Source organism: Pseudochaenichthys georgianus, chromosome 22 (assembly GCF_902827115.2).
Source record: "Pseudochaenichthys georgianus chromosome 22, fPseGeo1.2, whole genome shotgun sequence".
In the NCBI taxonomy this organism is placed as follows: domain Eukaryota; kingdom Metazoa; phylum Chordata; class Actinopteri; order Perciformes; family Channichthyidae; genus Pseudochaenichthys; species Pseudochaenichthys georgianus.
In genome coordinates, this window is record NC_047524.1 from 35,254,576 (window position 1) to 35,268,936 (window position 14,361).

Sequence of the window (14,361 nt, forward strand, 5' to 3'; positions counted from 1 at the left end):
CCCTGTATATTGTCTGGTCTTTTTTCCCTGTGTTTTCCTATCTGTCGTTAGTTTCCCTGGTGTGTCTACATTCCTGATTGTTTTCACCTGTCACCCCTTCTGTGTCTCCTGTGCTAATCAGCGTCAGTCCCACCCCTGATTATTCCCACCTGTGTCTTGTTACCCTGTGTTTAAATCCCCCTGTCTCCCAGTGTTCAGTGTCAGTTGGTTTTTGTCTCTTGTCATGTTCAGGTCTATGCGTATTGTCTCTTGCTATGGTCAGGTCTATGCTCCTTGTACTCTTGACAAGTTTAATTCCTCACTACGTGAGCGCTTTCAGTTTTTGTTCTCTATTTTTGTCATCTCGGCTAGAGATTTGATAGTTACCTTTTTTGTTGTTCATTGCTGTTTTGGAAAATAAAGTATCTTACAAATACTTTACCTCTGTCTCCCGGGTCTTGCAATGGGGTCCTACATCCTAAGTGTCTGAGTTCGTAACAGAACGAACTGACCATAATGGACCCAGCAGACCTTTTGATGCTACAGGCGGAACGTCTCTGGAGTCCCTTTTTTACACGTAGAATGACACCTCATCTAGGCAGGGTAGAGAGGCTGCGTTGAAGGAGGCACGTCAGGAGGTTGCTCGCAAGCCCTGCCTCTGGAGCTTGTTGCCCGAGAGGCTCAAGGATTTTACAAGTAGCCCTGAGTGCCAGCCTCAAGCCTCAAACCCCTTCTTGGGATCCCACCTTGCCTTAGGAGGTCCACGGAGCCTCCAAAAGGTCTCTAGGAGATGCAAGGCCTGGATTCCAGCCGTGGCACACGCAGCTTTGCTTCCTTGCTCCATTACCTGGCTTACACAGCCAGAGTCCAGGCTTCTGCTCCGCGCCCAACAGCCATGATTCTGGCTCAAGTACCGGGCCCAGCAGCCATGGTTCCGGCCCCAGTTCCAGCCATGGTTCCGGCTCAAGTACCGGGCCCATTAGCCATGGTCCCGACTCCGGCACCTCGTCTCCTGTTGGCTCTCCAGCCGACGCCAGCTCCCTGAGTCCTGTCGGCGTACCGGCCGACTCCAGCACCTCGTCTCCTGTCAACGTATCAGCCGACTCCAGCACCTCGTCTCCTGTTGGCTCTCCAGCCGACGCCAGCTCCCCGAGTCCTGTCGTCGTACCGGCAGACTCCAGCACCTCGTCTCCTGTCAACGTACCGGCCGACTCCAGCACTTCGTCTCCTGTTGGCTCTCCAGCCGACGCCAGCTCCCCGTGTCCTGTCGGCGTACCGACCGTCTCAAGTCACTCCTCCAGTTCCCTCTCGAGTCCCCTCTCGAGTAATCTCTCAAGTTCCCTCTCCAGTTCCCTCTCGAGTCCCCTTTCAAGACACTTCTCAAGTCACCTCTCGAGTTCCCTCTCAAGTCACCTCCCGAGTTCCCTCTCGAGTCACCTCTCGAGTCCCCTCTCAAGTCTCTTCTCCAGTCACCTCTCGCGTCCCCTCTCAAGTCTCTTCTCCAGTCCCCTCTCGAGTTCCCTCTCAAGTCACCTCTTGAGTTACCTCTTGAGTCTCCTCTCGTGTCACCTCTCAAGTCCCATCTCAAGTCACCTCTCGAGTTCCCTCTCAAGTCACCTCTCGAGTTCCCTCTCGAGTTCCCTCTCAAGCCACCTCTCAGTTTCCCCCTCGAGTCCCCACTCAAGTTCCCTCTTTTAGTCACCTCTCGAGTCCCCTCTCAAGTCCCCTCTCAAGTCACCTCTCGAGTTCCCTCTCAAGTCACCTCTCAAGTCTCTTCTCGAGTTCCCTCTCGGGTCCCTACCCAATGTCCTGGTCTGTTGGGGGTTCCGCTGTGGGTCCTGCCAACCCTATGTCATGTGCCGTTGGAGACCCCAACGATTACTGTTCTGCCGGGGGTCCTGCCAACCCTATGTCCTGTGCTGTTGGAGGCCCTGCCGACTACTCTTCTGCTCGGGGGTCCTGCCAACCCTATGCCGTTTATTTTCTTAACGTTTTAAGAGAAGCTACTTTTGTTTGATGAGTGATTTTCATTTAATAACTACAATATTAATAATAAGGATAAAATAAATAAATATGTTACATGTATTTGTTATTGGCTGTGTGTGTTCACATACTTATTTGGTTATTAAAATGTAAACCGATCTTTTTCATATGGGTGCTTTAGAGTTGTACCTCCTATCTGGTCTCTAGTAAGTGTGTGCTCAAAGTGCACAAGATTGAAGCATTTTACTTTAAAAAGTACCCCCGGACCCCGCTAGAGGATGTGACATCCACCCCCCAATTAAAACATGTTCATACAATAATGAATACATTTGAAACCTTTATTTATATTACCTATGTCAATACGTTTCTGTTTTTGTAGTGTATTGGTCTTTTTGTAGAGATTTTTAATGTATTCTTTATATATTCTATTGTGTATTGCTTGGAGGGGGGGGGGGGGCACCAAATCATAATCTCGCCTAGGGCACCAAAATATCTAGGGCCGGCACTGGGTCCCACGATTCAATAAGGTCAGACTGAAGCACTCCTTTCTGCATCAGTCAATCCTCACAGTAAATACAGAGCTAAATCCCAGATCAAATGCACGCTGAAGGCTCTTTGAGCAGCTTTTCTCTCACTGATTGTTCTGTTATGTTAATTTGTTGTTGTTTGTGTTTCATGTATTTTTGTCTGGATATTTCTCTGTTGATGTTGGACATGGAGCTGCTGTGACGCAAGTCAAATTTTAGACTTGATCTGACAAATAAAGTAATATCTAGGGATGCACGATATTGGGTTTTTGAAACCGATACCGATAATAAAAAAAGATTTACGCCACTAATTATTTTAACGCGATTAACGCATGTGTATTTTTTTTCCTTGGCTGCCCCGTAGTTTCAGAGCCCATAGAGTTTAAAATACCAAGCTTCAACGCACGCCGCCGTGTGTAAGCTACAGGGTGTACTTTGAGTGTTTGTGACTTTGCAGACTGTTTACATGCAGAAAAAGCTACAACACCGGTTATTATGGGTAATAACCGGAAAATCATGACATGGGATGGGACCTTTAACATATATAAGTGAGCCATCCTCGTCTATTCCAGCTCTGTTGAACGATCTTAATGAATATGGAGAAATGTCCGGTTATTTGACGAATGAAACAAAATCGGTAGATGATCTCTGGTGGACCGTCCAGCAGAGCTGGATGGTAAGGTTCATTTTGAATGGTCCACTAACGGATTTAAATACTTGGACATTAATATGACTCCCGTCACATCAAAGCTATTTGAGGAAAACTATGTGAAACTAATAAACGAGATGTTGACAGGTGGGGAATTCTACCTCTCAACCTAATGGGGAGAATAGAAAGGGTTGGGATGAATATATTGCCAAGATTCTTATTCCTGTATCATCTATCATCTCCACCAAGTCCATCTCCGCTGCTCCCCACTTCATCCTAAAAAACTGCATCACTGAAATAAAATCCTGGCTCCAACTCAACTTCCTCAAACTCAACTGCGATACATCTGAAATAATCATCATTGGACCTAAAACGCTCAACACATCTAATGGTGAGTAAACAGTTTTCTATAATGTAATACATAATAAATGCAAAAAAACTGTAGTTTTTGTCTATGAGATAACAATATATATATATATATATATATATTAGAGCCGGGACTCGATTAAAAAAATTAATCTAATTAATTAGAGGCTTTGTAATTAATTAATCGAAATTAATCGCATTTTTAATCGCATTTTTAATCGCATTTTTAAAAATCGCATTTTTAAGCACAGGGCCATCTAAGCTAATTTACAGATGGCCCTGAGCCCAATAGAGATTGCCCTGAAAAATGCATGCGGACGAAATGGCACGAAGGGTTTGGGGGGCCTCCATCCCCCGAGACATTTTTTAATTTTTGCAGGTCTTAGATGCTGTCTGGTGCATTCTCTAGACTGAATTATAAGATGAACCACCACAATATTATATTGTACAATTTCAATTGTATTCTTCATTTCACTTGTTTGTTTGTTCTTGTTTGTGTTTGCTCGCTTGCATGCCCTGCATAGCTTTAAGAAATACTTAAGTTGTTGGTCAAAACACTTTCCATCTGATGAAGGCAAATGCCTTCCCAGATGGAAAAAAGTAGAAAACATTACATTCAGTTATAACTGCCAAAACAAACATTATTTACACTATTATGGCCCCTGTTAAAAGCTGACCGAGCAGACCCGAGCAGCAGTCGAGAGGAGCCGAGCGCATCCGCGAAGCACACGTCAGAGTTCCCGTTAGCCGGCAAATCTAAATATCTTCGATCAAAATAATTTCCCTTTAGAGCAATACCGCTTCAGTTGCGCCACTTATGTGACAGACAAGAAGAGTATGTGACAGACAAGAAGAGTATGTGACAGACAAGAATAGTCAACTCTAATGTCTAACACTTAATTTGGAGAAAGAGATGTCCTGTATGGGTTGATTGTGCGTTGATCTGTTGGTAATGCCTCGGGGTTCCGGTGGGCATGTAAACAAATGCATAATGCTGCGCTATACTTTGTGGCCTCATCCAGTTGCATAGCGACACTTATTGTGTAGTTGTCTTTTAATAAGCAGGTAGTCATATCATTAGCTAGAACTAGCTGGATCTGATCGATATGGACATAAACGCGAGTGAAGTCTAATCTGACGGGAGAGAGAGGTCAGCTGCTGCTGACGAGTCGAGACTCGACACGCAGCTCTGCATAACTACATGCAGCGGTGAGCGGAAAAAAACACACACTTCAGGTTAGAATATCACACGTAGCTCTTTTAATTACCTCTCAAACTACCTAAACTAGTTATAGATATGTTTAGTTTTACTGTCGCGTCACTCATTACTGGATCCGCGAGCTGCATGATACTGGCATAATAGATTGCCCGATCGGGCAACCAGCAGGTGAGGCTTCATTGCCCGAGCTAAATACTAGATGGCCCCGGGCCATCGGGCAGTCCTTAATGTCGAGCCCTGAGTCGAGTGCAATCCAGTGAGCCAGGGAGTTGGTTATTTTCTCAGACGTGGACTTACTTATCCTGGCCCTGAAACCAGTCATCTGGTTGAGTGTGGGTTGGGTCAGGGTGTGGTTCCTTGCACTCGGAGTCGGGCTAACGTCCACGCTAGCTGCTACATGCTTTGCATTTAGGTGATACTTTAGGCTTGATGTGCTGCGGTGATATGCAAATTCTTTTTTGCATAAATTGCACACAACCGTGCTCTTGTCGACGCTTCCATCCGTCCGTTTTTTTAAAACAAAATGTCCCATCCACGGGGCCGACCAAAGCGGTCTCATCAGCTTGTTCGTTCATGTTTGACTATTGTTCACCGTGGTTTGTTGTTGTTTGAAGTCCCATGCTGAAGTCATGAACGTTAGTTGGTGCTCCAGTATAATCGGTACGCCTGAAACTCATCCAGTGAGAAACGTTCCGCTGTGCAAAAATAAGTGCGATTAAAGTGCGATTAAAATGCGTTAATTTTTGTGTAATTAATTAATCTTAATTAACGCGTTAAAGTCCCGGCCCTAATATATATATATATATATAAGCTATACAGCGATGAAATATGTTTTGCGGCTCTAGACAAAAAAAATGGGTGGAAAAGGGGACAAAATTGCTCTTTTAGTCAAAAAGGTTGCAGACCCCTGCCCTATTCAGAGTTTAACTTGTGTCATTTTTGGTATTTCTATTCATACTATTAACACGTGTTTATTCCTATTTTATCTTATTTTGTATGATTTTAATTGTATTCTTATTATTCCATGTGTACTATCTGTGTTTCTGTCTGAAACATTCTGTTGCTGCTATGACACCTGCATTTCCCCACAGGGATCAATGAAGGTCCATCTTATCTTATAGTATCTTATTTGCTAATCATGCTTCCCCTCTCCATATGAGACTGTGCATTGTCTTTATGTTCCAACCTTGGTATTAAACTATTGAAATATTTGTTTGTTGATAATAATCTTGCATCTTTAAAACAGCTCCCAGAATTGTTCTCTCTTCCCAAAGAATAATTTCTTTAGTTACCGGCAAATTTGCAATAGTTTGGTACGCAATAGATATGCCCAGTTTCCTGACACGCCTCTGAATGCTTTTCTCACTCAGGTTCCCCTGATGAAAGGCATTATCTCATATACTTACAGTCAAATCCAAACCCTATCTTCAACCTCTCTAAACTCTGTGAGAGGACCTTTGGGGCGATATTCTTGAACATGTGCATACCTCATTTGTCTGTGCCAAGCATGTCAAATCCAAATGTCCCAAAAGAAAGATTAAATAGGAGTCATAACATGAAATAGGATACGTGCTAGCTAGACAGTTTTACTTAAGTAAGCAATCTTGTCCTTGGACAGAGAGAAGACTTTTCACCCAGAAATAACACAGGGAAATCTGTTCGAATAAAATCGACACTTTAAAATAGCTACATTGGAAGCAGAGCAAAAGCAGGAGAGTGTAGTTTTTACATAAGTATACTTTTCTGATTCTGGGGATTGCCGACACTGCTCTGGTATAAGACAGAAAGTCTTGCATGAAAGTAAGACATATTGCATGACCATCAAACAGAATCCATTCAACATTCCTGACTTCTACCTTTTCAAAACACTACTTCCTGTATTGTCGCTGAACGTGAATGTTAAGTCTGGGGTGTAAAATTGTGCAATGGAAACGCAATATTTCTTATAGCAGTACCTTCTGCCTTCAGCGTTAGCTTCAGAGAGTCTACCTTATGACGACCCTTTTTACCCTCTCTGAGCGTTTCATCAATGATGGTGGCAGTGTACTGTGAGACTTCCCCTGTCGGCTGGATTTCAACCGCAAACCTGAAAAAATAACACATTTCTTTTGTCAATGTGGAACGATCTGCCCATGAAGGTCTCCACATTGTCTGCTTTTAAATCGCTTCTTAAAACCCACCTCTTTCCTTAGCGTATTAACATATTTTAGAGTGTTGCTTTTATTGCTTTTAAATTGTCTATTGTTTTTACTTGTACTTGTTTTATGGTGTGTGAGCTGTGCTGTGTTATTTGGTATATGTTTTGTTTTGTTTATTTGACTGTATAGCACTTTGGTCTGGAGGTTTAAAGTGCTCTATAAATAAAGCGGGAGGCTTGGGTGTTGGGATCAGGGAGTCACAGGTTCAAACCCCACTGCAGTCAGCATGTCGTTGTGTCCCTGAGACACTTCTCCCCAAATTGCTCCTGTGGGGATTGTCCACAGTATTGAGTGTGCAAGTCGCTTTGGATAAAAGCGTCTAACAAGTGACATGTAATGTAATGTAATGTAATGTAAAGCTGTATTGAATTGTCTCTGCTCTTTGGTCAAGTCTTAATTACCTGTAAAGTTTAAAACATAGAGAACTGCATTAGGGTTATTAAAATATCCAACAAAAACAATAACTATTCATATGCACAAATAGAAACAAACACATAAAGAACTCAAATCAAAAAGAGCAATTACATTTGATTTCTTACCTGCTTTCTCCATTCAGAGGGTTATATGAGGCCTGGTCGATTGAAGTAGCATTGGAGTAACGCACTATTGTGCAGATATTTAGACCTCTTAAAAGGGGTTGGCAGTCAGTTGAGTCAATCCTGTCCTCCAGCAACGATGGCACTTTTTCTGTTTGACCACAGGACACTGACAGCATCTCATTGCTGTATTCCATAAAGATAGAGAAGTGAAGAAACAGGTCAACGTGACACTAGGAATCACTGAAAGTGTTTTGTTTTATTTGGCAAAGATGCCACCAACCTAATGCTGAACAACTGCGTGTTTGACTTAGGAGCAGGGATAGACAATCTCATCTGGTTCCTGCTCAGGGTGACCTTAGCATTGAGGGAACTCTCAGAGTACAATTGACTGTGCATCTCTAGCCCCGCCTCTAGATAGTCTGGAATGTGCACACCCATCTGGGTGATGAATTCTAGCCCAACTGAAGGCATGAAGGACAAGTCAGTCTGCAAGAAACAACAGAAAAGCTTTTAATAGAAATTCAAAGGGGACGTACCTTCATTTTACAAATACACTTACCATTGTTTTAGTAGGTGAGTGAGTGAAACCTCCCTTTACCCCAGGTGCAATCACACCAGCCATGGAGAACTTCAAAGGGAAACCAGAGGCAGTAGATAAAGAGAAGGCATTCTCCATGAAGATGTAGTGCGCAAAGATTTCATTTTCAGTGCTAGATGTCAACGCAAAAAAGGCCTGTTGGAAAAAAGCGTATGTATAAATATGCTTGTATTGATTTTTAGTTTTCTCATGGCAGTTAGAGTATAGGGGACAAACCAGGGGACTTTACTTCCTCTTGACACCGTCGGTTGTTTACAAAACATACACCTAAATATACTTGTTATAGTGCTTCTGTCTCTCTGTGTCTTTCCATCTGTAAACTCCCTCACCCTCTCTCTCTTCTCTTGATCGCCCTCTCACGGAGAACACTTCACTGTCCCGCTTCATTGTAGGATTTCTGCCATGTCTCTACTTTAGAAATAAGCATGTAATAAGTCATTAGATACAGCATACAGCATGTAATTAGTAATTAGATACCTTACTTTTACTGCGCTCATAAAGAATGATACGAATAAGAATAATGCGTATTTAACTGGTTTAATTAATTAATGAGTTTATTTAAGGTAATTATAGAAGCCCTATTTTATCAGTGTGTCTGCACAGCAGTTACAATGGTCACATTAAAACAGAATTGTCCCCATTTGTTCTTTAATAGTTACTAACATTAGATACTTTAATGAGATATGGACCGCAAAACAAAAAATGTGCCTGAATAACGAATTTAGCAGTTGGACATAAAAGTCAACTGAGAGTCATTTGCAATGACAGTATTGTGTTTTTATTTTATGAACCTTTTACATTAAAAACAAGTTAGAATTTTCGGGGGGGGGGGGGGGGGCAAATGTCTGTGCACATCCCTGTCCAGTTCAATCAGTCATAGAAGCCCTGAATGCCCAGGTCAGGCGACGCCACTGGTCTCAGGGCTTCTTAATATTTAACAACCTATTAGTTTGTCATGCCGACTTAACGGGAAGAAACTCCGCTAACTGATGAACCATTTTTACCGAAACAAAACACAAGTCTCACAAGAAGCGTCTAAATGAGCCCTGAGCAAAAATATACTAACGCACTTAGCACAGAACTCACGGTAGAAATACTTATACTTATCGGATCTGCAGAAACAAGATATTAGCTAGTAAGCCTAGATTCCAAAGATTCTAGGGGTATAACGGCCCGTCCACACAGCAGCGTGCATTGAAGCTTGCCGGCGGGTGTGTCTGAAACTCGACCAACAACCAATCAGATGAATCTCCCGCCCCTGACACAGAAGCAGAGGTTTGATTGGCTAGAGCTTATACTGGCATATGATTCGATTGGCTGACGCTTCTGCCGAGGCTTCAAAAGTTGAACATTGCTCACCCTTTCTGCAGCGAGCCACACCAGCAAAGCTTCCCACAATGCTGTTCGGTGAAAAGTGACGTCACCCCATTCAAAGTGAATGGTGAAGCTTTCAACGCACACCGCTGTGTGGACGGGCCGTTAGTATCATCACTGAGGGATCAAAACTCGACACCAGACGTCACACCACGTAGCTTTACGGAGCAAAATCGGGAAATATGTCTTACCTTTTGCTGTTTCTGATCAAAAGTTGTGTTCAATGACATTAAAACGATAAAAAAAAGCTGCTGAAGGTTAATCCAATGTGTCTGTGTCACTTTGAAATTATTACTGATCATCATCATATTTATGTCAATAACAGAGATTTCATATTAGCTGCTACGAGAGGGAATGGCAGCTTCCGGTTTTGGGCATTCTGGCTACGCATCTCTCATTCACCAATGGGTAATGTTTAAATGGATTTTAGGAACTTCCCTCTCGATTATATTGGCTCTAACGAGTCAAAAGAGGTGTCAATCATCAAAATCGACCGAGGGGGGCCAGAGATATGGAAAATGCACCCTTTTACTATATTCAATCTGAATTTATATCATTAAATATTGATTTTAATTTCTAACAAAGACCCTTTAGGATATGTAAATAATACTGAAATCAATGGGTTCTTCGTCTGAACTTTGCATAGTAAACTCATATATAACATACAATCAAAGTATGTGAAGAATGGTTCAATAACCTTAACTTTACAAAAATACAAAAAATACTTTGACTGGTCTTCAAACATAAAGGTTTTCCCTTGTGCATAACTTCTAGTGAACATTCAATATCATTCTTCAAAATAGCAGCAATGGCTTGGTATCAGAACATTTCTTTCTCCCTCCTTTCACAGAAACCGATACCACGCTCAGTGTTAAGACACTTGTTTTTACAAAGTGTAAAATAAACAAACAGCTATTTAGAATAGCACAAGGTAAAAATAATACACCATCTCAGAATAGTATAAGGTAATAGAAAATACTCCATTTTAGCATTGTAGCTGGTTCTTCATTCAAATGATATCATTTGAAATATCGCTGGTTTGGACCTTTAGAAGTATCACATCATTTGGACATTCTCTGAACAATCTGAGATGAGATCGCTGTCCCTTAGAGAGAGAGAGAGAGAGAGAGAGAGAGAGAGAGAGAGAGAGAGAGAGAGAGAGAGAGAGAGAGAGAGAGAGAGAGAGAGACAGAGAGAGAGAGAGACGACTATAGATATATAGATATATATCTCTGCTATCGCTCGTAGAGATAGCGAGTCTAGAGATAAGTAGAAGAGAGAGAGAGATAGAGAGAGAGAGAGAGAGAGAGAGAGAGAGAGAGAGGTGTGGCTTGTGCATGTGTGTTTGTGGATGGTCGAGCGACAGTGACGGAACGTGTGTTTGTTTCTGAAGTGAAACGAGGAAGCAGAAAAACAGAGGTCTGTGAACAGCTAAATAAATGCAACGGCCTCCCAAGAAGAGCTCGCCTCTCTCCAGTCATTAAGCTAAAGTGGGTTATTGAACCTGAAGCTTGTTGCTTCTGCCCTCCTCGACTACGGTCTGGGAGCCGACAGGAAAGTTCAACACACAGATGGCCAGTCCGCCCCTTTGTAGCATATTATTTCGATGAGAGATGAGCAGATCGCCACTGGGCTTTCAAGTAAATACACAGCCACGCAAAAAAAAAACGCATTTGTACAGCTCCTTATGGGTACTGCAATTAGTGAAGTGCTTTCCTCCGTGGTGAGACGATCAGCACCACGGAGGAAAGCGGCAGAAAGTCACCTGGAGTTAAAGAGAGCGGGGCTGCGCTGCGTGCATGCTGCAGGCAACGGTGAGTCTCGGCGGTCTCGTTCAGGATCCAAAAATAAAATGTATCTACACTTATTCCACTTATTCCTAGTGTGCCACTGGTTACGGTGCCGCGTGCCAATGTTGGCACGCGTGTCAGGGGTTGCCGACCCCTGATTTAAGGTATGAAAGTAATATGTTCTCTAGAAGAGGCCGTCGTGATCAATCGGTAAGTTAGGACATGGAAATGCAACTGCAACATCTAGCCCTCCCCTGGGCATCCCTATGCTATCCTTGTACACTGTGGAGCCTAAACTCTCCCTGGGACTGGTCTCTTAGCCCTACTGGCTTTGGGGTGTTTCGCCATGTTGCTTAACTACATACAAAAACATCACTGGCTGTGCTAGTGCACAGGTCCCAGTCCAATCCTGTGGCAAGACTGAATTCAAGGTTTTAGTTCCACGATACCACCCAACATCTACTCTGGGACACAGCATTTTAGACAGTCATTTCTGGGAGAAGATGTCGGTCAGTTTCAACAGTTGTAGAATTTCATCACTTAAAAGTTCCTACTTCAGTACCTCTGGGTGGTCTGTTCTAATGCAGTGATAAAGTCCCTACTTCAGTACCTCTGGGTGGTCTGTTCTAATGCAGTGATAAAGTCCCTACTTCAGTACCTCTGGGTGGTCTGTTCTAATGCAGTGATAAAGTCCCTACTTCAGTACCTCTGGGTGGTCTGTTCTAATGCAGTGATAAAGTCCCTACTTCAGTACCTCTGGGTGGTCTGTTCTAATGCAGTGATAAAGTCCCTACTTCAGTACCTCTGGGTGGTCTGTTCTAATGCAGTGATAAAGTCCCTACTTCAGTACCTCTGGGTGGTCTGTTCTAATGCAGTGATAAAGTCCCTACTTCAGTAGCTTTGGGTGGTCTGTTATAATGCAGTGATAAAGTCCCTACTTCAGTACCTCTGGGTGGTCTGTTCTAATGCAGTGATAAAGTCCCTACTTCAGTACCTCTGGGTGGTCTGTTCTAATGCAGTGATAAAGTCCCTACTTCAGTACCTCTGGGTGGTCTGTTCTAATGCAGTGATAAAGTCCCTACTTCAGTAGCTTTGGGTGGTCTGTTCTAATGCAGTGATAAAGTCCCTACTTCAGTACCTCTGGGTGGTCTGTTCTAATGATGTGATAAAGTCCCTGAAATTGTGTGAAAACCAGTGGAATATCACTAACTCATTATACTAATTTATCTTCAATGCTGGTCTACTTAAATAACTATGCTAACCCCTTTAACAGTGTGTGGAACCTTGGGTACCCGAGCATGTGATAATTACTCCCTCTTTATCAAGGATTTTTAAAAACAGAAGTCATTTCATTAATGGTTTGTAGTTCAATTTGGGAATTTTCACTTATGGCGGATATGTTTCTACTTTAAATAACATCTCTAAATTGCAGGTCTTCACTGATTAAATGGATGACCATTAGGAGCTGGTGGCACTTCTTTTAAAACTCATAATCTGGTGCCGTGCGCTCCCTCTGGAGCTGCAAGTAAGATTTAAAACATCTGCAGGGTGGGTTGAGCGACCCCTTCTCCCTGAACGATATTGGTTGTCAAAAATATGCACCATTACAATGAGTGATCCAAGGCCTTACATTACTCCCAATTATATTACTTTTTCAAAATTAAAATTTGTAATCGCTCTTTGCCCACTGTCTTTTTAAAACTCTACATCTTGGACGACAAACAAATGTTATTTCCACCTTAACAGTTCTCCTCTTGTGGTAATAAATATGCTACAATGGTGAAATCAATACTTTAAATTTGGAATACCATATTTGGCTTGGTACTAGCTCTACCTTTAACATTTTCCATTCAAATAAAGATGTGTCTGCTTTTATAGAGTGGTTACTAAAACTATCCCTTTAAACTGTAGACCTATATTGTAACAAATTAAATCTTCCCCAAATTCCCACATGAATAAGAATCTCTTAAAGAATAATTAGTTTATATGATGGAAAAATTGAATAATATGTTCTACCCTCAGTGTGTTTTTAGGATTATTTTCACATTTTACTTTAATAGTTTCCTCTTTCTTACTTTATAAATTTACTAATTGATTAATTCATGGCTAATAAATCTTTTTCTTTACGTATTTCTCGTTAGTGAATAAGTGTGTCTCCTCACGGAACAATATTCTGCTTGTAACATAACTGCGCCATTTTAATTAAAGTACCCATTTGAACCTTATTCGAGAGACTCCATTGGTCTCATTTATCCTACGCTTCTCTCCTGGACGCGAGAATAATGACTGAAAGCTTATAATTGGTGTCCAGCCGACGTGAATTCAGAGTGGACCGGGCGAGACAACAAAGCCTGCTGTTCGCCGGAGACGCTGGCAACCGTTCGACACACAAAAGAGCTCAAAACCAAGAGGTGAGGAGAACCCTGTTATATAGAATTCTTCAATAGTTTATGTAAGACATGTTAGGTTTGTGTGTTTGATGGCGGCCAGCGGATCCTGAAAATAGCTGTGCATTTAATGTTAAAACAACCTACATTTATAAACATAGGCATCCTATAACTTGTGGCGCTGTTTTGTCGTAAGCAGGGTGAGTTCACATTTATTTTGTTCCTGCATTAACCCTGCATGCTATTAATTTGTGTGTTTTGTATGCCGGAAATATTAAGGTCTCTCCTGTTACGTTCATAGTTTCAAGGCCTATAACGTAAGTGTTTTAAACAGTTCAAGGCTGTTAGAATTGGAGACTATGAGTAGTCTGTTCATGGCTGATTTGAAAACAAGTAGGTGTCTCCTGTTACGTTCATAGTTTCAACGCCTATAACGTAAGTGTTTTAAACAGTTCAAGGCTGTTAGAATAAAGGACACATAGCGAGTCAGTTTGAAGAAGTGAGTGTTAGTCTAACAACAGTTTAAAGCTGTTTTAAAAAAGTCCTTTTAGTAAAAAGGCCTGATTAAGGTTCAAGGCTTTATCAGTGTTTATTCTGTTCTGTTTTCAACCAGACATTGCGTGTGGATTATGACGAGGAATGCGACATTCGTGCGATAGATAGACGATATTCTCCTGATTGTGTTTGGATAGCGTCCCACTTGGTCCCATTATAGCGTGTTTAAATAGCAACGGATTAACATAGTGACTCTA

General features: G+C 42.1%; 1 protein-coding gene across 1 annotated transcript in view; it reads right to left on the minus strand.

Moving 5' to 3' along the window:
• Positions 1-14,361, minus strand: part of apoba (apolipoprotein Ba) — a 110,261-nt gene that overhangs the window by 25,029 nt on the left and 70,871 nt on the right. Inside the window, exons 16-19 of the mRNA XM_034111570.2 lie at positions 8,020-8,193; positions 7,741-7,946; positions 7,461-7,643; positions 6,679-6,809 (exon numbers count right to left, since the gene is read on the minus strand). Coding sequence (XP_033967461.1) covers positions 6,679-6,809; positions 7,461-7,643; positions 7,741-7,946; positions 8,020-8,193 — 694 coding nt within the window. The remainder of the gene's footprint in view (positions 1-6,678; positions 6,810-7,460; positions 7,644-7,740; positions 7,947-8,019; positions 8,194-14,361) is intronic.